The following is a 24,587-nucleotide window of genomic DNA, read 5'->3' as shown; positions in this document are numbered from 1 at the left end:
GTATTCACCCTGCTGAGGGGGATGTGATAAAGCCTGGATTGGAGCGAAAGCACGTTCCTCTCTCCAGTCTAGTCCAGTCCGGGTTTTCAATTCCCGCTCACGGAAAAACTGCTCGTGTTCACTCAATTAATCTTAGTTTTGGAGAAGTGCATGTCAGGCTACAGCTGGTTAGCTGCGGACCGAATCCGAGCGCGTTTGTTCCCGGCGCCCCCCGGGAAAACCCTTGGTCTGGTTTCACATTCAACTTGATTCTATCCAACCCTGGTGCGTTTGCGTGCATATTACAACATTGGAAACGTGCACGGCGCATGAAAGAAAACAGAACGCGGGTCAATATTGGCCGTTTCTCAATACCAAGTTTGACTCAGGAGAACGAACTCCCGAGGACGAGAGGACGCGAGTCCAGTTATTCTGCAAACGGAACCGCGGCGTTCTTGATCGCGTCACTCAGCTCGCTCTGGCTGCTCTGCCTCTTTTCATCAACAATAAAACGAAATATATATAAAACACCTCTTTTCATTTATAAATGTACATATTATCATAAACAAACATATTAACCCTCTGGGGACTAAGCTCTTTTTGGTCCGTTTTCTCTATTTTTACATTTGGGCTTATAAACTATATGTAATGGAGATGGAACACTATGTGTTTGGTATCTATGGATTCAGAAGACCCTAAGCTAACATAAGCACACATGTAATATGTTTATAAAGGAAGTATGAGTTAAAATGTACCATAAACTAGAGAATTTCAAAAACGGAAATTTGATTCTTGGCATTTATTTTTCTGTAAATCACACATCACACAACAATAGTGAACAGTTTTTGAACAAAAAATATATTTGTCAAAGCCTTTGCTTGACAGACATGTGTAATTGTTAAATAAAATGTGTAAAGAACAATGAAAATTTTAACTTTATTTACAAATAGTCCCAGGCGTTTTTCTTAGGAATGCTTAGAATTTTCTAAGCAATGCTTTCTCCTCGTCACTCTCCAGTAATTCTCCCAGAGCTTGTTCCACCGTAAATCATTTACTGCTTGCCATCATAAAAGTGCTAAAACAATAAATAATGCTATAATTGTATGTGTATATATTTATTATAATTATTCTGTCTCTCTCTCATATCTCTGTGCGCTCTCGCTCCGTAAAGCCTTGTTTATACTCGACGCGTCCGTTCGCTTTCTGTCGTCTCTGCCACGAGAAGCGGTTTGCGTAATAGTATATAGTACCACCCCTTGCAAGGCTACAGAGTCCTCCGATTTGCTAGAATACGTCATGGTAACCTTCCTCTGATTGGGTAAGAAAATATTCCTTCATCGGCAATTTTTCCATTGGTTGTTGCTCGTGAATCTGCCAAACAACATCGATTTCATTGGCCTTTGACGAAGTGGTATTGCGCAACAAGGAAGTGTGTATACAAGCCGGGTAAGTTTATCATCACTGTTTTCAGCAGAATCTGAGGAAGACGGTAAAAAAGACCGCACCTCTCTAGCATTAATAGTTTTTAAGATAATTACACATAATTTTTAATTATAATTACAGATAATTAGAATCTTAAATAAACACACACACATATATATATATATATATATATATGTTTATTTAAGATTCTCTTAATTCAAAAAACCAAGAAACATTTTTTAATATTAATACTTTAATATTATTTAATATATATATATATATATATACACACACACACACATGTACATATAAAGAAATATTAAAATGTTTATTTTACAAGTTGCATTTAATATTTTTAATATTATTTTATAATATTATGATAAGAATTAGGAATTGAAATTTTATTGTAGTTTAGTTTGCCCTTTCATTTAGAGATGCACCGATATGAAATTTCTCAGCCGATTATTCCGAGTGATAAAGCTAACAAACGTATGACTTTCCTGAGGTAAATGCAGCATTAAGTGATCGTGTTCACAAGCAAGTATTATTGACATCTTTCCACGGTTGAAACACTGACACTTACATGAGACATATGAACTTTGGTTAGTTGTGTGTTTTAACTTGCCTTCTGATATTCATGCATATTTTTCTAGATATAGGCCTAATTTGTATTAAAGTGGAAGAATAGACTACAGCGATCTGTCACATTTAAGAGCGTCAAAACGCCATTTATTGATTGAATTTCGTGATAAAATGGACAGAATTTGAAAGATGACACTTTTTTTCTTCTTAGAAGTAACAAATCACAAAGTTATTTGCTATTATTGGATGAGAGGCGCTACAAATAATGTTTAGTATAGGGATAAGCTGCAGATCTGGCAACCCTGGCTTGAATTACACAGGGTCTGTAAATAGAGCCTGCTTTTATATAGCTGTTAATGTGTTATTGTCACCCTAACCAACTTAACACGAGAGATTGCCATGTGCCACTATTGAACGAGTGTACTGTTCCCTCTTTCTTCAGGTCATTCGGTGGGTTCCTCTGGTTCTCAGGAGCGCTCGCTGGACTCGGACTCTGATGTGGAGGAGCCAGGCGGATCACGAGCACAGCGCCCTCCTCTGGTGAGCCAGGAGAGCGAAACCAGCACAGAAGAAGAGCAGACCAGTCCCAGAGCCAGCCTGGACCTGAGCGCACTCGTCCCGGAGACCATCCCGGAGCAGAACACCAGTACAGGGGAAACAGAGGAGCACGAGCAGGTCTCAGATCAGTAACACCAGGGGGCGTTATGAATTTAACCATATGTATATGTTAATTCCCACAGTCAAACAATAGTAATATTAAAGGGATAGTTCACCCAAAAATTCAAATTAACCCATGATTTACTCACCCTGAAGTCATCCTAGGTGTATATATGACACATACAATCAGAGTTATATTAATAAATATCCTAATTCTTCCACGCTTTATAATGGCAGTGAATGGGCATTACGTTTTTTACAAGTGTCCCAAAGGCTCCGGGGTTAATAAAGGCCTTCTGAAGTGAAGCCATGCGTTCTTGTTAGAAAAAACTATTTAAAACTTTTATCGACTAAATAAATAACGAGCTTCCGGCAGACATCCGGCCGTTCGCATCGATTTACGAGAAACACTTGAACTTGACGCACACGGTTGCCCAGTTCTGCATTTTAACTTGCTAGTTATTTTAGTCGATTAAGTTTTTAAATATAGATATTTTTCTTACAAGAACGTATGGCTTCGCCTCAGAAGGCCTTTATTAACCCCGGAGCCGTTTGGGACACTTTTATGATGGATATTTGCACTTGTATGGATTTTTTTTTTTTTTAATTTAAATAGTGCTCATTCACTGCCATTATAAAGCTTGGAAGAGCCAGGACATTTAATATAACTCAGATTTTCATTTTTGGGTGATCTATCCCTTTAAGAGGGGTTTGACTGACAGGCAAACAGAAGTGAGATCAGTGTAGTTTAAAATATTGGCTAATATGAACTGGATGTTTATATAACGTGTCTCTTTATTCAATATAACAATACATCCGTGCACTAATCTGCATAAACCATGAAGAACTGGAACACGATCAATTTCTGTCCTACAAACATATATGCCATTAATAATACAATTTCAAGGTGTGTAAAATATTAAAAAGTCTCCATTTGTGATAGGAATATACAGGAACTTTTAACATTTGTATTTATTATAGTTTCCTCTATACACTGGAGTTTTTTCTTTGTTTATTGCCAGAAGAGCATAAACTGATGTAACGGTGATAGTGAACTAACAGCCGCTGCTGGTCAGTGCTGGCTTTAATGCGCATGTAACTTCTCTTTCAAACATATGCTTTATTTGTTCATTACTGATACGAGGATGGTTGTTTCAGCAGCTTCACCTCAAAGCCTCTCTAACCACATGACTTGACTGATAAACACCAGACATTTGTGAATGAAGTCAAAACCATTGTGTACACTCTGAAACTGTATATATTCGGACGAAACATTTATATCCAATAAATCTACTATATTTGCAATGAATAATTCAGTTTGTAAACTTAAGTTGGGGTTTAACTACTTTTTTGTTTTTTTTGTCATGGATGCGTTAAAATATTCACAACACCATAATAAAAACATTCATTAAACAAAAGTTGATTTATTTCTTAATTTGCAAAAACAAATATAATCCAAGATTCAAGTTTTAGGGAAATTAAATTAATTGTTGCCGTCCATCTCAAGAATTGCACATTATAAACCAAAAGAACACTGAAAATCCTTAAAGAAAAGATGAACGTTTACTGTACGAGTCTGTATGTGATGTATCGTCCAGCCGTCTCGCTGGGCCGGATGATCTTCACCACCTGTTACACGCAGAACCACGTCTTTAATGCAGACACAGTCAAAACAAAGATCATTTTTGATTTTAATTTGTTTTACTAGTGTGTGCAGGACACTAAAGTTAATTTATGTAAGTGAGGATTGCAAAATAAAGTAAACCGTGACATTATACCCAAATATTCTTCATACAGTGACAAGTAAAATTTATAAAAATTTGTGACCAAACATTATTCAGACACTTTGACCTGATCATGTTTTACTTTAATTGCTAATGCACCTTTTAACACCACAGACTGAACAACATGACGCATTGCTTGGTGATTGGTTGAGCTAAACTGGTATTATCTAATTGTGTATTTAAATTTAACAGCTGACAGATATTCAACATAATTCATGTGTGAGACAGTCTAACAGAAGGATGGACAACACAGTGAAATATAGAGATGCACCGATTACAATTTTCTAGACCGCTTCCGATTTTTCAAGGAGTTTGACATACCAATTTTAGCCCTTTCCGATTTCATTTTTTCTAACCACTTTACAGCACACACACACACAAATATTTATTTTCTCTCTTTTCTCTAGTAGAACATTTTGCATAGAACATTTCTTGAACAGTCATCGCTATAAAAGAGAACTATATAAAAATCTCCTGGTGTGGGAAATTCACACACATCTAAAGTGCAGTGTTATGGTAGAACCATTTCCTTTTTTTCACATCCAATATCAAACTAAAAAAAAGGTTTATTCATTTTCTTTTCTGACATAACCTACTCCAGTTCTTGTTAAAACACACCAAACATGCAAATTCTGGGCACTTTGTGTGAAATTATATTTATTTTGTCCATCAAAAGTGTGCTTTCACTTTAATTGAGCGTGAGCAACAAATTAATTTATCATTTGTATTATTAATTATTATTTTGTAGTCTAATACGTAGTCATTGTTCATTGCTGAAGTATTTTTTGCCGCTACAGATCAATCACTCCTTTACGACCGGCTGCACATTCACCGAGCTCACGGCTGCTGCAACTCACGCTCTCTTCACGACTCAACCTCCGCGGACAGTTTTTAATGTTTTAGCAGACAATAACTACTCAAGATTTTACTTCAGTATAATTTTCGGGACAATCAGGGCCGGATTCGGGACAACAGCTTAGATTTCGGTGCATCTCTAGTGAAATATCAACTGATTTGATGAGTTCTTGTCATAATTTATTACAATTTTCTAAACTGTGATAATGTGAGAAAAGGCGTTTGACTGTAATACTTCAAACGATATAATACTAAGTAAATGTAAAGAGCTCCAGATTGCACAGATGAAGTGATTTTCTCACCTGGCCTCGTTTCAGCCCAAAGTATCGTGCCACTGGATCCCCAGGCTGAATTCTGGGTAACTGGCTCTCCTTGAGTTTACTGATGACAGTCAAGAAAAGCTGTTCACAGGTGACGTCACAGAGAAGCCAAATACTGATCAATCTGTGTGTAATACGTGGTCAACTCAACAGTGAGCGAGTTTAAAGCAGGACTTCCTGTGTTTGGGAAACCTGTTAGACAACAGTCAGTTTAACACACTTGAGATGTGGATACTATCTGGCCAGAAGCTCCGTCACTTCCTCTTTCGTCATGACGATGTGTTCGGGGACCAACTGCAAGACACACAACCGGTCATGTGAATAACTGAAGTTTTAGAATGAAAGGATATTAAACATTTAAAAGGAAACCTTAAATTTTCATATTTATAAATAAGTTACATTCATAACATCTATTAATATTTTAACATTTTTAATTCAATTTAGAACGAGTTTTATTATTTAGCAGTTTTTGTTAATTTAACATTAGATGTAAAATTTGTCAGTTTAAATCACAATATTTGTTAAAACGACAAATCTCAATATGATTTTTAATCAATATTTTTATATTCGTAATATTTATACTATATCAATGTTTTAAAATGCTATATGCTTTAATTTCAAATATTCATATTAGAAAATATTTGAGCAATATTTGTAAACATCTCAATATCATTTTTTATATTCATTATATTTATATTATTAATGTTCTTAAATACTATACGCATTAAGATTTTAAATATTCATATTATAAAATGCTTTGTGCAATTTGTTAACAAATCTCGATATGATTTTTTATATTCACAATATTTATAGTAATGTTCTTAAATACTATACACTTAATATATTATAAAATATTTTTGTGCAATACTTGGTAATATAACAAATCTCGATTTAAAAAAAAAATATATTCATAATATTTATATTATTAATGTTCTTAAATACTGTACACTTTAATTTAAATATTCATATTATAAAAAAAAGTGCAATACTTATAACAACTCTCAATTATGATATTTTAATAATAATGTTTATATTCCTAATATTACTATTATTAAAGTTCAGCTTTAATATTTTAAATATTCATTTTATAAAATATTTTAGTGCTTGGGTCAAAATGTATAGAATTTAGCACTTTTTGTTCTTTTAACAGCAGATATTAATCATATCACAGTTTAAATTACAATATATAAAGAATGTTAATTATGCTCTGAACGCATGATTTCTTTTACTACATTTTGTCAGTAAAAGCGTCCCTGTTTTTTGCGTCACCGCAGGAGGAAAGCGTCTCACCTCGTGCTCGGTGATGTTTATTAGCAGCTCTTGCTGTAGAAACTGTTCCAGGATGTATTTCGGTGCCATGTCAACTAAAGACTGCAAAACAAGCATCATCATAAACTCATATCAGGCTTGCCGGGCATCCGAGGCCTCATTAATAACCGCTGCGTCACACAAAACAGCCGTACGCCACTTCACACGCACAAGTTGTGATTTATAGAAATTGTCTTGACGGGATATACAGGCGTACCAACATTGTGGACACGGAGCAGTTTGGCACAGTTAGGGACTGATAGCAGATGAAAGAAAACCACTTTAAATCTTCATTAGGAGTCATAATCATAAATACAGTCATGTTCACAATAACAGTTTAAATAAATAAAAGTGAAAAACATCTGATATACACATTTAGATTAAATATGCCATTCTCAATAATGGAGTTAAGCACTTAAATGACATGCAATCATTACAGAGAAGTTGCAACATTATTCCTATTCTAATAAATAGAAATATATGCACTGCTTTTGAACACTTTTCCTGTGGCATGCGGTGTTTTAATGTTTAAACTACAGCGAGGATTGCTTAGCACATGATAATAGCAGAACTCATGGTCTGAGGAAATATTTTCAGTCAAATAATGGTTTATTTTTATTTGGTTGGTCTAAATGGTTATTTTTATACTATTCGATTTATTTGTTAAAAAATAGAAGGAAAATATAGGCTACTAAATGATTTTTTAGCAATGTAATGTGACGCATCCGCATCTCATATTTTCCTAATGTCTAGTACCGTTAAACATGACATCACGTGGATGAATATGCATATGCAAATGAGGATATGCATGGTAATCGAGGCGTTGTAAGCTCATATATGGTTGTTTCGGGGTGGCTTATAAAGGGAATTAGCGCAGGTTCTGGCATACGCACAGTCTGAATATTTTTTGGCGTACACCATTTTTGGCTTTTCAGGCGCACGTACGCTTTTAGTGCGGATCCTGCACGGTTTTGTAAACGAGACCCCAGATGCACGGCTCCAGCTGAGACACAGGTGTGTTTGAGCGCACCTGTTTAGCGGATGGTGTCATGCCCGTCTGGACCACGATGATGGCCCGAGTGATGTTCTCCTCCTGCATCCGCTGGCAATACATCTTAATGGTCTTGATGCCCACTTTCATCTCCTCTGTGTGGATGACACACACTGCGATGAGCTCATGTGAAGCGTTCAGTCTCACGCGCATCAGGGCCTGTATTTATCAAGCTTCTCAAACTGACATTTTAGTCTTAAAGGATTAGTTCACCTCAAAATGAAAATTTCCTAATAATTTACTCACCCCAATGCCATCCAAGATATCCACGACTTTCTTTCCTCAGTGGTAGAGAAAATACGTTTTGTGAGGAAAACATTTCTGGATTTTTCTTCGAATAATGGACTTCAATGGCAACCAACGTTTTGAAGTCCAAATCAATGCAGTTTCAAAGATCTTTGATGTGCTTCAGCGGGCCGTGCACGATCACAGCTGAAGAGGAAGGGCTTATCTAGCGAAACGATCGGTCATTTTCCAAAAAAAAACTACAATTGTTCGGATTGAGCTGATCTGCAACGCGCCGGGAACTACGTCATCACGTTGAAAGGTCACACTCGATGGTACTTCCGCCGGCGACATCGAGCGTGACCTTTCAACTGTCCTTCCCGGCGCGTTGCAGATCAGCTCAATCCGAACAATTGTAGTTTTTTTTTGGAAAATGACCGATCGTTTCGCTAGATAAGCCCTTCCTCCTCAGCTCTGATTGTGCACCTCCGAAAGACCTTTGAAACTGCATTGATTTGGACTTCAAAATGTTGGTTGCCATTGAAGTCCATTATTCGAAGAAAAATCCAGAAATGTTTATCAAAAAAATAGTTCTCTTCCACTGAGGAAAGAAAGTCGTGGATATCTTGGATGGCATTGGGGTGAGTAAATCATTAGGAAATTTTCATTTTGAGGTGAACTAATCCTTGAAGTGCTGAGAATTCATGAAATTTACTCCTACTTTCAAACTTGCGTATATAAAAAGCAATTTATCACATTTCTTAAAGCTAAGAATCACATCCGCTCAGTTATTAAGACAGCTCGAGAGTCTCAGGTTGCCAGTGTGGGCTTGAATGCTCTGAATGTTGTAGAAATGTTTGACGATGAGCAGTTCATCAAACGATATCGATTGGAAAGATAAATATATACACACTACCGTTGAAAAGTTTGGGGTCGGTAAGATTTTTAATGTTTTTAAAAGAAGTCTCTTCTGCTCACCAAGGCTGCATTTATTTGATTAAAAATACAAAACAAACCCAGTAATATTGTGAAATATTATTTCAATGTAAAACAGCTGTTTTCTGTGTGAATATATAGTAAAGTGTAATTTATTCCTGTGATCAAAGCTGAATTTTCAGCATCATTACTCCAGTCTTCAGTGTCACATGATCCTTCAGAAATCACTATAATATGATGATTTGCTGCTCAAGAAACATTTATGATTATTATCAATGTTGAAAACAGTTATTTACATTTTTATTTCAGGATTCTTTGATGAATAGAAAGTTCAAAAGAACAGAAATATAATCTTTTGTAACATTAAACACTACCGTTCAAAACTTTGGGGTCAGTAACAATTTCTATTTTATTTTTGAGGGGAAATAAATAAAATAAATCAATACTTTTATTCATCAAGGAGGAATTAAATTGATCAAAAGTGACAGTAAAGACATTTATAAAGTTACAAAAGATTCTATTTCAAATAAATGCTGTTCTTCAAATAATCCAAAAAAAAAAAAGGTAAATAACTGTTTTCATCATTGATAATAATCAGAAATGTTTCTTTAGCATCAAATCATCATATTATACCGATTTCTGTTTCCAAGATTTGTGGCACAGCAAAGTGTCGTGAATCATCTCTAAAACTGACACTTAAAATCACGACTGAGATGTAATGTTTGATAACTAACTTTTAACCCAACAATTTTTCTTGAACTCTCAAGTCAATTCCTAGCAGCGTTCTTGTGAGTAATCCTCCGAGGCTTGACGAACACGGGAATCTCACCTGGGAAGAAAACAAACATCTGGTCGGTGGGATCGTCATTGTGAGCGACCAGAACCGTGAGATCGGTCCGCCTGGGTCGGCCCTCGCTGGGTCGGTCCCCGAACTGAGCCTTAAACTCGTCCAGCGTCTGGTCCAGCTCATCCTGGGTCACCAGAAACCCCCGATCATGGCAGAGCTACAACACCACAGAACCGTCATGTGACTTTCCTTGTTTTCTGCCATATAAATGTATTAGTAACACTTAAAAATACATTTCATTAGTTAACATTAGTTAATCTACGAACTAACAATGAGTGATATATTTGTTACAGTATTTATTCATCTTTGTTAACATTAGTTAATAAAAATACAGCTGTTCATTGTTAGTTCACAGTGCATTAACTAATGTTTACAACCTTTGATTTGATTAACGTATTAGTAAATGTTTAAATTAGATTAATAAATGCTGTAGAAGTATTGTTCATGTAACTAAGGTAGTTAACTTATGTTAACTAATGAACCTTATTGTAAAGTGTAACCAATGCAGCTTATGCACCCGTAAAGTTTAAAAGGCAGCTTTATATTTTAATGTATAAAATATTGTTTTGAAAATATATCCATTTACGTTTCTTCTATTCCCTATAGTACTCTACTGTTATGCATTTAGTTCAATTTAGCATTTTTAATATTTTACCATGATTAATCATTTATTTATTCAAAGTCTCCCTGTGGTGAAAATCCAGCTTTTAATGTTGTTTATATGTCTATGTGGTGTTTTTAATATGCTTTAATAAGACAAATCATGTGTAAATTCATAAGTCGACAGCATTGCTGAGTATTTTCTGCTTAAAACTGCAGTGAACCAAAGACAGTCTCAAAAACACGCTTTGAAATCGCTGGTGTTTCTGACGTCACAAACTACCTTGTAACCAATCAGATCAACGTGTGATCGTCAACGAGTGGATCTCTGAGCTGAGTGAGTGAGTGGAGGCGGGGCTCATTTGCATATTCATAGAAACGTGTAAACTAAATGAGGCAAGGGTGTCGAGTTACATTCAAGATATTTTAAGGCATGAAGAATATTTTTCAAGGAAAAAACGTTTAAATGTAATTTTGGTGATCAAAGATGAGTTTTAAGGGATACAATTATTGACTTACAGGAGGACTTTAAAAGAAAATGATTTATATATTTCTATTATTTATTTTTAGAGTTTTCCCTCTATACTAATAATATATACTACACTAAAATATTATCTTACATTAAATTTTAAGCCTTCACCTTTTTGTATGTTAGATTTCTTACTATAGTCAATGTCTGGTACTGAATTTCATTTCTAAATGTCTTATCATTTAACTGAATAATTATTTTAGTCTGTGTGATATTTTATTTTAGAAAAATTCAAGTTGAAGTCATATTAAAGGGAAAAAGTATCCCAATCGCCCTGAATTCACCTTATATTTACTAAATCATTATGTGTACACATCACTACTTATCTTTTGATCGCGTGTTTAATGTAAACAACTACTAGAAGAGTTATAAACAGTGAACAGACGCAGCTCAGTCTACATTCACACCTGCATTATGGTCTTACGGATTTTCCATAATCGATAAGCCTCCTCCTCATCGTCCATTAGCGCGTGTTCCTGATCAAGCTTTCAAACCACGCGCACTTCCCTTTAATCCGTCACGTGATGAAAGCTGCGTCTGTTAACCTTTATCGAGGCGGCGAAGGACCCCTGGATGGTGTCTCATTTATTGCCAGGCACAAAATTGTGCTAAATCATTAGGGCACAAATTTCCCAATTCGATTCGATTTCTATTCACAAGCTTGCAATTCGATTCGATATTGATTATTTTGGATATCAGATTGGCTACAATACATGGCAAATTTTCAAGGAGAACAAATGGGAGTCAGTTGTAGCCTAGGGTTCATTAGCCTACTATAATATTGAAGGCTGATTTGTATACAAACACTTAAATTACACTTTTATTTAGTTTTATAATAATAAAATTATATGAAAAATAAAGATTTAAATTGTGGCTGTCATAAAAGATTTATTCAAACATGCATTAAATATCGAAGAACATTAAAAATTATAATGAATATGTATTTAGCAAAATGCTATTTAGCAAATATGTTATTTAGCAAATAAATATTTAGCAAAATGCTCCTCTCTACAGTTAATTTTTTAGCTGACTAATGAGTTCATGGTCACTGGATAAGTTTTTTCTGAGGTAAATGTGACGTTACATGACATTGTTTGCAAGTTATTTTACTGACGTCTTTCCACGGTTGAAACACTTGGAATTGAGCAATTCTATGTGACGATACGGATTTCGATAAGTTGTACTCTATCTTTAACTCTTTCAGATGCTCATTCATGCTTATTTCGCGCTGTAACTGGTATTATTAAGGCGGAAGAGAAGATCATGTGCGATGTTTTGGAATTTCGTAAGGAAATGGACGTAATTTGAAATATTTTACTTTGTTTCATATCAATAGTAACAAAGCACAAAGATTAGTGCGATTTATTGGATTATATGAGCGCTACAATGTTCCATTCATTCATCAACTGAAAACAGGATGACTAATCGATTCGTGGGATTTAAGAATCGATATCGGTTCGTAAAAATGAGAATCGATTAAAATCGAGAAATCGATATTTTTTACCCAGCCCTATAAATCATGACCTAAAAACTAAACCTCTCTCTCTCTCTCTCTCTCTCTCTCTCTCTCTCTCTCTCTCTCTCTCTCTCTCTCTCTCTCTCTCTCTCTCTCTCTCTCTTAAGAGAAAAAAATATTCAAATAGCATGGTGAAAGAAATCTTTACATTGCCAAAGCATTTATAACACTATACAATAACAATAAATAATAAAAAACTTTTACATGAAAATAAACATAGCAATTAAAATGTTTAATCTTAATATTTATACCAGTGTCTCTAGGTGTATAGCGCTCTCTCTCTCTCTCTCTCTCTCTCTCTCTCTCTCTCTCTCTCTCTCTCTCTCTCGCTCTCTCTCTGTCTCTCTCTCTCTCTCTCTCTCTCTCTCTGTCTCTCTCTCTCTTTTTCCATCTTTTCTGAAATGCTCACTATTGCAGCTGTTCCAACTGTCATAGTGTAATTATAATTTTTTGTTGCCATGTCTGTACATGACATATTTCTCAATAAGAATACATTTAAAAAAAGCTATGGCAAAACCAGAAAATCAAAGGCGTTTTTCTAAAGAAAAAGAAAAAAACTATATCAAGACCAACCAGAGGACCATGACTAGCTGCTGTACAGAGATAAAATCAGTTACATTATATATATATATATATTTTATATATAGCTTCTATTTTTGGAAGCCGTATTACTACATATTTGTTTTATATTTGTTTAATATCAATTCCAACTGGAATAATATATATATGTAATATAAAAATTAAATAAAATCGTATTGATCATATGACATTAAATCAGTGGCATAAGCAGCGTCTCTGATTGGCAGAAACCACCAGAAGAGGCGTGTCCTTCCAGGGAATGGGCGGGGCTTCGTGTCTCAGCCCTAGTATGTGATCCTTTGTGTAATTATATATTTTTGTTGTCTGTACATGACATATTTCTCAATAAGAATAAACCCTGCCCTTTCTCTCTCTCTCTCTCTCTCTCTCTCTCCCTTTCTCTCTCTCTCTCATTTTTCTAAAGAAAAAGAAAAAAACTATATCAAGAGCAAGACCAACCGGAGTAGCATGACTAACTGCTGTACAAAGATAAGATCAGTTACATTATTATTTATATATAATATAAAATATTATTTTATTATATTATTAATTATAAAATAATAATGTAACTGATCTTATCTCTGAAATGTATATTCTGACTGAACCCAACTGTGATCGTTTTATTCTCATGTATTTATATTTTTATTTTTTATTCTTATAATTTGTAGTATAATGTTTCATGTTGTATTTGTATTTGTATATGTCCACTGGAAGCCTCAGTACCAAAACAAATTCCTTGTGTGTGCAAGCACACTTGGCAATAAAGCTCTTTCTGATTCTGATATATATATATATATATATATATATATATATATATATATATATATATATATATATATATATATATATTCATTTCAATTGCAACGGAAATAATATGAATATGAATATGTAATATTAAAATAAAACCGTATTGATCATATGACTTTAAATCAGTGGCATAAGCACCGTCTCTGATTGGCTGAAACCAACAGAAGAGGCGTATCCTTCCAGTAAATGGGCGGGGCTTCGTGTCTCAGCGCTAGTATCATGTGGTTATTTCAAAGAGCGCTGGTGATCGGCGCGTTGGGCAGCAAGAGCTTGACTAGAGCCATGGTAAGACATTATACTATCTCTTTACCTGCTGTTTTACTCCGTTTGAGACGATTTTGTGTGTTTTTGAAAACTAGTTTATGTAGTCGTTGTAAGAAGGTCATAGTCCGGTGTGTTTATTCGTGCGCACCTGCGTGTCTCCGCCAATTCATTCCGGTGGAGCAACATTAGCCCGTTAGCTTTAATGATTTCAGCATGTCTGGGGGTTTGTTTATGAATTAAAATGAAATCATATGGCTTCTCCTAATGTATATTTTTTACGAAACGTATTATTAAAGGTCAGTTTGTTGGCAAACACAGGTTTTAGGCCTGGTTTCGGTTTAGCGTTAATGAATTCTGCATTTAATCATGTGGTGATAATGGGGTTTCTGTATTTTTGAATACTGGCTTGATGAATATGAGACTTTCAAAACATTAAAAATACTAATGTTTCCAAACATTTGATTATGGGTTCAAAAACAGATGCAACCACACACCATCATATTTTCAGTATTGAACCGATTATGCGATTGTCGCAAACTAATAAATAATCCCACACAGCATGAACTTTATTGAGATCTATATTTTGTTCTTGCATAGTTGTTACTCTCTTACACACAAACATGTACTCTGGACTGCCATATAAAGGCAGATAGTCGGCTTACTCTTAATTCTGATTAGCTTTGACTATCTCCACCTGATAGATGTTTAACGTGAATCTCCTGTGACCGCTGTGTTTTCTCTCTCTACACACACACACACACACACACACACACACACACACACACAGATGGAAAATCTGCTCGAGATAGTGTCATCTAATTTTAAAACACTAATATATACACTACCAGTCAAAAGTTTTGGATCGGTAAGATTTTTAATGTTTTTTAAAAAGTCTTTTCTGCTTCCTCGGCTGCATTTATTTTATTACAAATACAACAAACAAACAAAAATATTGTTAAATATTACGATCATTTAAAATAACTATTTTCTATATTAATATTATATTTCATCATATATTCACATAGAAAACTGCTGTTTTAAATTGTAATAATATTTCACAATATTATTATTATTATTATTTATTTATTAATTTATTCAAATAAATGCAGCCTTGGTTTTAATGGAGACTTCTTTTAAGGACATTAAAAATCTTTTGACGGGTAGTGTATTATTTGTGTAATGCATAACTTATAAAAATCTCACACAACACTATCAGAGGGTGTTTCATAAGCTAAACTGTTGCATTATGAAATTGCTCAATTGATTCAGAGCTCATGATTGTGTCAGCATCTGATTAATGGCATTCGTAGAGACTCGTCACGCCCTGTGACCTTTAACCTCTCTCTGTTTATTACAGTGTGCCGAAGCCAATGACTGGAAGTCGGCCAAATCCATATACGATTTCAAAGCTATAGACATTGATGGAGAGGAAGTGTCTCTGGAGAAATACAGGTGAACACAATTGATTTGGTTTGCAAAATCTCACATCTTTTTTTACTGATGTTTATAGTACTTTGTTTTTAGTGTGAGTGATTTAAATAAAGCCCTAATGCGAACAGGGATCATACAAGGTGCTTCAAGTACTTGACTTTGACTTTTTAACATTTAAATCCTGGAAAACCTTTGAAGACAGCCATATTTATGAAGAGATACTTGAAAGTGCTTTACTTATTAAAATACAATATATATGAAATTAGTTTCTTTTTGAAAAGAACAGAACAAAAAACAATCTTTTCACGAATGTTAACCTTGTCTGATAAACCCCAAGCAGACCGTTTCTGGAAATGAATACATTATAATGTTATAATATTTTTATATTCTAAATGTTAATTATTTATTGAACAATAATAGCCATTGTAATCTTTGTATTTAATATAATGTTAAATACGTTGTTGTAAGTTCTATTTTGGATACCTTCTGTAATTTGAGTAAAACAAATCCTTAAAAAATAAAGATATTGTTTAATAAGCATTTGAGACAGATAATGTGATGCATGTCAAAACGACCAAATAAAAAATGCATTAAATTCCCGATCAAATGCACAACACTAGCATCATAACGGAGAGTTTAGCAGCGCTTTGCTTCAGTTGCAGAGCTCAATAGCTCTCCTCACCTTTATTAGACTCTCTTAATGCGCATTCTTCATTGTGCATCAGTTATTTTTAGTGTTATGCTGAGCGTAATCTTGCTTTGGAAACTGGGTCACCGTGTGTTTGTCTGTTTTCAGGGGTTTCGTGTGTATCATCACTAACGTAGCCTCCAAGTGAGGAAAGACTCCTGTAAACTACACTCAGTTTGCGGCGATGCACGCCACGTACGCTGAGAAAGGTTTACGCATCATGGGCTTTCCCTGCAACCAGTTTGGAGGTCAGGTATGTACAGTACCAGTGTGTGCACTGCGTTATATCCGGTGCTTTTCATGTTATGTACTGGTGAAACTAGAAAAATTTGAAAATCGTGCAAAAGTTCATGCATTTCAATAATTCAAATTAAATGGTGAAACTAATATATTTAATATATATAACTATATACATATGCATGATTATACTTTTCAGAGGGCCGACATTTCTGTATTTAAAATCCTTTTTTTTTTAATTGATTTCATGTAATATTCAAATTTTCTGAGATTTTGAATTTGGGGTTTTCATAAGCTGTAAGCCATAATCATCAAAATTATAACAAATAATGGCTTGAAATATCTCACTTTGCATGTAATGAGTCTATATAATATATTAGTTTCACCTTCTAAGTTGAATTACTGAAATAAATGAACTTGTGCACGATATTCAAATTTTTCGAGTTTCACCTGTAAACAGGATGATGAATGAACGGTATGCAAGAATAACAGTTGAAATGCCGGCATGCAGTATGTATGTTGCGTGTTTAATCCAGTCACTTTTTGCGTTGGATTTTTGTATAAAAAAAGTCAAGAAAGAGTCAATATTGAAATCATTAATATTAATTCAGGTTCATTTGTCACACTGGAAATGATCAATGCATGCATGTTGCATTAAAGGATACAGTATTCCATGCATACTGAAAATTAGTGTGTTATGCAGTGCTGCATATTTAGTCTGGGATTATATTGTGAATTACAGCCGATTCAGGGCCGAACATTTGTTTTTCGAGCATTAAATGCAAGTGTTGAAGTGTAAGTGAATGTCAGACTGTCATCACTGTAAGTAGGTCACACGACTGAAGCTGTAAGTGGATTATGAAATGCTGGAGGGTGAGATTTAATCTTACAAGAGATGCACATTGAAGCCTTCATCTGAATTCACACTCTATAATCAATATGTTCTGATAATATCTGCTCCGTCACATGCATCTGTGCTGAAAGAAAAGTGGGATCTGGGGGTTTTCCCAGCGAAAAGCAGGTCAAGAAATGTTATTTGTTTAATAAATAATATGCAAAACACTGGGTACTATTATAGTCATTAAGGGAATGGACATATATTACTTATTATGATTCCAGCACTCAGAATGTAACCAGTGGCTAGTGTTTTTCTAATCCAGACTGCTAGTTTTTTCTGTATTCGTCATTCAGTGGCTTTGAATTGTCAAAACGCCTCTCAAAATGCTTGCTACGAATGATACAAATACTTGCTTCCTCATTTCCCAGACATTTCGATGTCTGGGAAATACATACAGCAAATGTGCCTGTTAACAATTTATGTAAATACAATATAAGTCTAACTCCATGTGATCACTTATATCAATGTTATATATATCATCATATCATCCAGCCTTGAAACGTTTTTTTTTCAGTGTTATTTAAAAACACTTAAAGAACACGCGGTTCTATGAATATGCAAATGAGCCCCGCCTCCACTCACTCACTCAGCTCAGAGATCCACTCGTTGACGATCACACGTTGATCTGATTGGTTACAAGGTAGTTTGTGACGTCAGAAACACCAGCGATTTCAAACTGTGTTTTTGAGACGGTCTTTTTAAAAGAGAAAATACTCAGCAATGCTGTCGACTTATGAATTTACACATGATTTGTCTTAAAGTATATTAAAAACATCACTTAGACATATAAACAACATGGATTTTCACCACAGAGGGACTTTAAGAAGCACTTTTATCGTGATTGTGACAGAGACTCCTGCTTCTGTGTTCTGCAGTGCCAATCACGATAAAAGTCCCCTGTGGTGAAAATCCAGTTTTTAATGTTGTTTATGTCTATGTGGTGTTTTTAATATGCTGTAAGACCAACCATCAGCTTTCGACACATCAGATGAATGTGTTCTGTTGTGTGTTCTTCTAGGAGCCCGGGACAGAAGCGGACATCAAGGAGTTTGCTAAAGGCTACGAAGCAGAGTTTGACCTCTTCAGTAAGATCGATGTGAACGGAGACGGAGCTCATCCGCTCTGGAAATGGATGAAAGAGCAGCCTAAAGGCAAGGGAACTCTGGGAAAGTGAGTTTTTTTGGTTTCATGTTTGTTTTTTTGTTTTTTATTTAGCCACATCTGGTGGTAAGGTTGTGAATTGACAGTTTTCTCAAAGTTTATATATATATATATATATATATATACACACACACAGGTCCTTCTCAAATAATTAGCATATTGTGATAAAGTTCATTATTTTCCATAATGTAATGATAAAAATTAAAATTTCATATATTTTAGATTCATTGCACACCAACTGAAATATTTCAGGTCTTTTATTGTTTTAATACTGATGATTTTGGCATACAGCTCATGAAAACCCAAAATTCTCAAAAAAAATTAGCATATCATAAAAAGGTTCTCTAAACGAGCTATTAACCTAATCATCTGAATCAACTAATTAACTCTAAACACCTGCAAAAGATTCCTGAGGCTTTTAAAAACTCCCAGCCTGTTTCATTACTCAAAACCGCAATCATGGGTAAGACTGCCGACCTGACTGCTGTCCAGAAGGCCATCATTGACACCCTCAAGCAAGAGGGTAAGACACAGAAAGAAATTTCTGAACAAATAGGCTGTTCCCAGAGTGCTGTATCAAGGCACCTCAGTGGGAAGTCTGTGGGAAGGAAAAAGTGTGGCAAAAAACGCTGCACAACGAGAAGAGGTGACAAGCAAGTTGTGCATTTGTAAATCCGGTGACATTGATTTTGATTAATAAACTAGTGTTTTCTGTGTCAGTGTTGACGATCGCCATCTCCGTAGTGAACACGCCTATAGAGAGAAATGCACATAATGGATTACATAATCCGAGAGTAGCCCATTTCCTTTTGTTTTGAATGGTTCCATTTCATCAAGAGATTTCAAGCTTTCTATAGATATATTTCTCATATGTGTGAGGCATACGCTGAGTTTCGGTTAATTTATGATGAGATGCTCCAGTTCATGTGCAATACAAGTGACCGCGCAGGCGCCTCCATGTCATGATTATATTGTCTGCTATATTTGCTTCTTATTTATCAAATCCAGGCAATTGGTTGATGAAAAATTGATTAAAACTAAGATACAATTTATTCAAATTGGAATTCACTTTGGAAAGACTTTCTACATAACAAAACTTACTGAAGTGGTCAAAATCATGTATTTTATTGCGATATATTGCGCATCCTGGCTTACTCATGCTGTTCACTTTTCATAATCAACATAGATGAAAAAAAAACATATTTTAACTTATTTAATGGCTACAACTCGTATAGTAGGCCTACAGACTCTCTATTTGTACAAATTGCAGCACATTCATTTAATCAAGTTCACGGATAATTGTGCGTGCATTTATTAGTCATTATGATACTAAAATCATAATAAAGTAGGCTATACTATGCACAAAAAATCAGATGAGCCCAGAATAAGAACGCAACGCATTTAATTACAAGTTAAGCATTTTCCCCTCATACAACACCATTATAAGAACGCTTTGTGTGGCTTAATGCAGATTAGAGTGTCCCGTTATGTCGAAATAACAGATATTATGTCGAAATAGCAGATATTATGTCGAAATAGCAGATATTATGTCGAAATAACAGATTATGTCGAAATAGCAGATATTATGTCGAAATAACAGATATTATGTCGAAATAATGAGATATTATGTTGAAATAACGACTTAACAAGATTTTTTGTTCTTCTCCATGCGGTTCAGGGATTCCTTAGAATACATCCTGAATATAATTGCTTCCAGAAATTACTTTTGGACGTGTCATCAGGGTGCTTTGGTCTTTGGTGGTGCTGAAGCACATGCTAGTGCCGCCCATGTGAACCGATCATCTCTTCCTTCTAGTTAATTTATAGCAGCAAATAAACATGAATGAACATGAGAAGGAATGTTGTTTTACCCGCGGAAAGACGTCAGTACACTCCGTTTCTCAAGTTCAAATCCTCCAACGTTAATCTACTAACTCTCCTGACTGCTTTGTCGGACAAAAAGGGCGGATGACGGATTATGATTGGTCAGAACACCTGTCAATCAAACTCCGACAGGAAGTGATGTCGTCGTCTGAGACAGTAGAGCGTAGCAATGACGTTTCTTTACAAAGATAAATTGAGAAATTAAGTTTACTTAATAATTCAGTAAAACGATATGTTTTTGTGAATATTATTGTTACTTGTTAATCTTTGTGTCAGTGTTTTATTCACTGACTTTAGCAGCTTCTTTACACGAAGAACAACATGGTGACGAAACGCGTTTGTCCACTCAGGGCCACCGTAGAAACATGTCGATGTAAGGGGACCCGCAGTGTGTGTGTAAAGAGAAATGGCTCATTCTAAGCTAATGAAAACATAATGGTTCATTGTTATATCTTTATACACCACAGAAAACATTATTTATATGATATTGCATTTCTGTCAACAGATCCTCCTAAATATTACACAATGCTCCTTTAATGCATTGATCATTTGATATAAAATACTATTTTTTGTTTCCACAGCGGCATCAAATGGAATTTCACTAAGGTAACTTTATTGAATGATGATAATAGATGTTATTCTCTAATTCACTGCAATATTGTGAGCTCAACACTGATGTTTTTATCGTAGTTCCTCATTGACAGAGAAGGTCAGGTTGTGAAGAGATACGCACCGTATGAAGATCCCAGCGTAAGTCATCTATACACTTTTCCACTTTTTGTGAAATATTGAGTAACACTTTACAATAAAGTTTCATTTTTTTTAACTAGATTAGCATGAACGAACTAATGCCTGGTTCAGAGTAAATGATTTTAGCCGGGAAGCAAGACTCGATCGTTTCATCTCGTATAGTGTGTCATAGTGGACGTCTGCGATGCTTCACGACATCACCATAAAAAGACTAGCATGTTTAATGCCGTTGAGAGAGAGTGTGTGTGTGTATCAACATTTACATTCATCAATTTGTATAGCGCTTTACAACAACCATCAGGTATCCAAAGTGCTTTTTGGCTTTTTTTAATCAGAGATTAAAAATAAAGACAACATATCATATAAAACAGTAAAATCAGAAAAAGTTGCATAGAATAGACAAAGGAAAATATCACACTGCTACTGTGTATTAAAAGCCATTCTAAACGTGTGTGTGTGTGTGTGTGTGTGTGTGTGTGTTTGTGTGTTTGTGTGTTTGTGTGTTTGTGTGTTTGTGTGTGTGTGTGTGTGTGTGTGTGTGTGTGTGTGTGTGTGTGTGTGTGTGTGTGTGTGTGTGTGTGTGTGTGTGTGTGTGTGTGTCGTCCACGACAAGATTTTAGGATTCAAAATCGCGTAATCTGACACTGACTATCGTAACAGAAAAAAAAAATTGTGTAATCTGAACCAGGCATAACATTAATAAATGCTATACGGTTTATGTTGGGTAATTGATTCATTTACTAAAGTTAAAGTCCCCCTGTGGTGAAAATCCAGTTTTTATTTGTTGTTTATGTCTATGTGGTGTTTTTAATATGCTTTAAGACAAACCATGTGCAAATTCATAAGCGTGAGTGAGTGGAGGCGGGGCTCATTTACATATTCATGAATCGCGTATACAAAATGAGGCAAGGGTGTCGAGTTACATTCAAGCTTTTTTTTTGAGGAATTTGTTGTTTTTTCAAAGAAAACATGTTTAAATATGTAATTTTGGAGATCAAAGATGAGTTTTAAACGCTAAAATGATTAACTACAGGCGGCTTTAACAAATGAGACCTTATTCCAAAGTGTTCCCAGTAATTCTTTAAGAAAGTTGAGTTTGATTGAGTTTGAAATCAAAAGTCTTGGGATTATCGCAATAATATCGTATTGTGATATGTATCAAATCGTGACATGAGGGTATCGTTACACCCCTATTAATAATACATTTACTAATGTTATTAACTTATTGCAGAGTCCTTTTTTATTATGTGAGATTTGATAAGTTGCGTTTCATTAAATGATGATAACCTCTGATGTTTTGTGTGTCTCATCAGGTTGTTGAAAAGGATCTCCCCAAGTACCTGTAGCCATTGGGATCAAACCGGATCTCCGTCTCGCACGCGTGTGTGTGTGTGTGTGTGTGTGTGTGTGTGTGTGGCACTCGTCTCCTCTCTGGCCTTGGACTGGACGTCAGCAGGGTGAAGCCCAGATCTGTGACGGCCGTTCCTCAAGCCTGTGTTCAGGAAGGGACGGCCTGATGTCCTCCGGCGTGCAAATCCTCTGGGATCGTCCCGATGATGTCCAGACGCGCTCCAGAGAGGAGAGCAATGCCTGTCCTCACTGGAAATCACACGCATGTGGTGATATTAATGATGAAAATAATGATATTAAACCGTATCGTCAGAACTTCCTGTCTCGCCAGTTCTTCCACAGAGCTTGTGTTCTCTACTGGACCGAGTGCTTACTTAGAGATTTGACCTGCATTCACACACACACTGCCGTTCACAAGTTTGGGGTCGGTAAGATTTTTAATGTTTTTAAAAGTAGTCACTTCTGCTCACCAAGGCTGTATTTATTTAATTAAAAATACAACAAAAACAGTAATATTGTGTAATATTATTACAATTTAAAATAACGGTTTTCGATTTTAATATATTTTAAAACGTAATTTATTCCTGTGATCAAAGCTGCATCATTACTCCAGTCTTCAGTGTCACATGATCCTTCAGAAATCAGTATAATATGATGATTTGCTGCTCAAGAAACATTTATGATTATTATTAATGTTGAAAACGGTTGTATAACACTTTTATCAGGATTCTTTGATCTGCAGAAAGTTAAAAACAACAGCGTTTATTTGAAATAGAATCTTTTGTAACATTATAAATGTCTTTACTGTCACTTTTGATCGATTTAATTCCTCCTTGAAAAATATTGATTTCTTTTATTTATTTCCCCCCAAAAAATAAAATAAAAATTCAGCTTTGATCACAGGAATAAATTATACTTCACTATATATTCACACAGAAAACAGCTGTTTTACATTACAATAATATTTCACAATATTACTGGGTTTGTTTTGTATTTTTAATCAAATAAATGCAGCTTTGGTCAAGTCATCCTCATTTATATAGCGCTTTTAACAATGTAGATTGTTTCAAAGCAGCTTTACAGAGATAAACATATAATTTAAGGTAACAGAGATTGGTTTGGTTTTATAGTGGCTCTTGAAAAATGTTTTTTCCAGCTAAAGTTAGTTTTGATTGATTCACTTCCGTCTAAATGATCATTTGTTATTAAATTAGGGGCCGCTAAAACGACACCGTTCTCTCTAAACAGACTTTAAACGTGAACCTGTGATAGACGCTGATGGCGTTCACATGCGCATTAAGAATTGATTCTATAGTTATGTGCGTTTGAATATATGTGTGCAGGTTTGTAATTCCTTACAACCCATGCCTAAACAAACCATGCCTAAACAAACCATGCCTTGGTGAGCAGAAGAGACTTCTTTTAAAAACATAAAATCTTACAGACCCCAAACTTTTGAACATCAGTGTGTGTGTATATATATATATATAGATTTGATTTGGATTGATATGCATAATAAATCATAAGTGCTGTTGGTCAGATGACGTGGTCAAAGCTCAGGGTGTAATTTATAAAAGTGTGTGTCGGATCCTTACTAAGCGGCTGTTTACACGACACTGTTCTTAACTCATGGCTCGTACAGGTGTGCAAATATTCCTGTCGAGTTTGATATTATAAATGATCTTAACTTCTCTTAATTAACCTCTGCGTGTGAAGTGGTGTACGGCTCTTTCAGGGCCGGTTTTGTGCGACGCAACGGTTATAAATGAGGCCTCAGAGGTCCTTTTTTATTCTGTTTTCCTTCTAGTTAATTGTTTGTTTTTTTACGTTATTCCCATGAGTTAAATTCTGAATTTGGAAATGTGTGCAAGATTTCTATTGGAATAATTGAGAATCTGTCCAATAGGAATCCTTTTGGATTCTCCTG

At 35.1% G+C, this 24,587-nt stretch overlaps 3 protein-coding genes across 5 annotated transcripts in view; 2 read left to right on the top strand and 1 right to left on the bottom strand.

The window, feature by feature from the left end:
- The window catches only part of arhgap45a (Rho GTPase activating protein 45a), a 50,085-nt gene extending 46,027 nt beyond the window's left edge, over nt 1-4,058 (top strand). For both annotated transcript variants that reach the window (XM_077222029.1, XM_077222027.1), the window contains exon 23: nt 2,426-4,058. In XM_077222029.1, coding sequence (XP_077078144.1) covers nt 2,426-2,673 — 248 coding nt within the window. In that variant the 3' untranslated portion in view covers nt 2,674-4,058. The remainder of the gene's footprint in view (nt 1-2,425) is intronic.
- polr2ea (RNA polymerase II, I and III subunit E, a) lies at nt 4,045-11,635 on the bottom strand. 2 transcript variants are annotated; one of them, XM_077222030.1, is made up of 7 exons: nt 11,503-11,635; nt 9,949-10,123; nt 7,938-8,053; nt 6,890-6,970; nt 5,835-5,893; nt 5,582-5,660; nt 4,045-4,269 (listed from the first exon to the last, which is right to left on the bottom strand). In XM_077222030.1, the coding sequence occupies exons 1-7, from the start codon at nt 11,557-11,559 to the stop codon at nt 4,204-4,206; spliced, it is 633 nt and encodes a 210-aa protein (XP_077078145.1). In that variant the 5' UTR covers nt 11,560-11,635; the 3' UTR covers nt 4,045-4,203. The 2 variants fall into 2 exon arrangements, with proteins under 2 accessions (XP_077078145.1, XP_077078146.1); XM_077222031.1 differs by lacking the exon at nt 6,890-6,970.
- Nucleotides 11,636-14,146: 2,511 nt separating this feature from the next.
- On the top strand, nt 14,147-22,975 carry gpx4b (glutathione peroxidase 4b). Its single transcript, XM_077222233.1, has 7 exons — nt 14,147-14,282; nt 15,619-15,713; nt 16,489-16,633; nt 18,534-18,685; nt 21,142-21,166; nt 21,251-21,310; nt 22,624-22,975. The coding sequence occupies exons 1-7, from the start codon at nt 14,184-14,186 to the stop codon at nt 22,654-22,656; spliced, it is 609 nt and encodes a 202-aa protein (XP_077078348.1). The 5' UTR covers nt 14,147-14,183; the 3' UTR covers nt 22,657-22,975.
- The last annotated feature ends 1,612 nt before the right edge of the window (nt 22,976-24,587 follow it).

This window comes from Siphateles boraxobius, unplaced genomic scaffold, assembly GCF_051911475.1.
Source record: "Siphateles boraxobius isolate OS27281-9 unplaced genomic scaffold, OSU_SipBor_1 86, whole genome shotgun sequence".
Taxonomy (NCBI): Eukaryota; Metazoa; Chordata; class Actinopteri; order Cypriniformes; family Leuciscidae; genus Siphateles; species Siphateles boraxobius.
This window is presented reverse-complemented; position numbering and strand designations above follow the sequence as displayed.

What these genes read in the sequence shown, in the direction of transcription:
- polr2ea (XM_077222030.1), bottom strand. Translation starts at nt 11,559, where the DNA reads ATGGACGATGAGGAGGAGGCTTATCGATTATGGAAAATCCGTAAGACC. An exon ending in GATGTTTGTTTTCTTCCCAG is followed by an intron (nt 8,054 to 9,948) that starts GTGAGATTCCCG and finishes TCATCCACACAG; the next exon opens with AGGAGATGAAAGTGGGCATC. An exon ending in TAAACATCACCGAGCACGAG is followed by an intron (nt 5,894 to 6,889) that starts GTGAGACGCTTT and finishes TGTGTCTTGCAG; the next exon opens with TTGGTCCCCGAACACATCGT.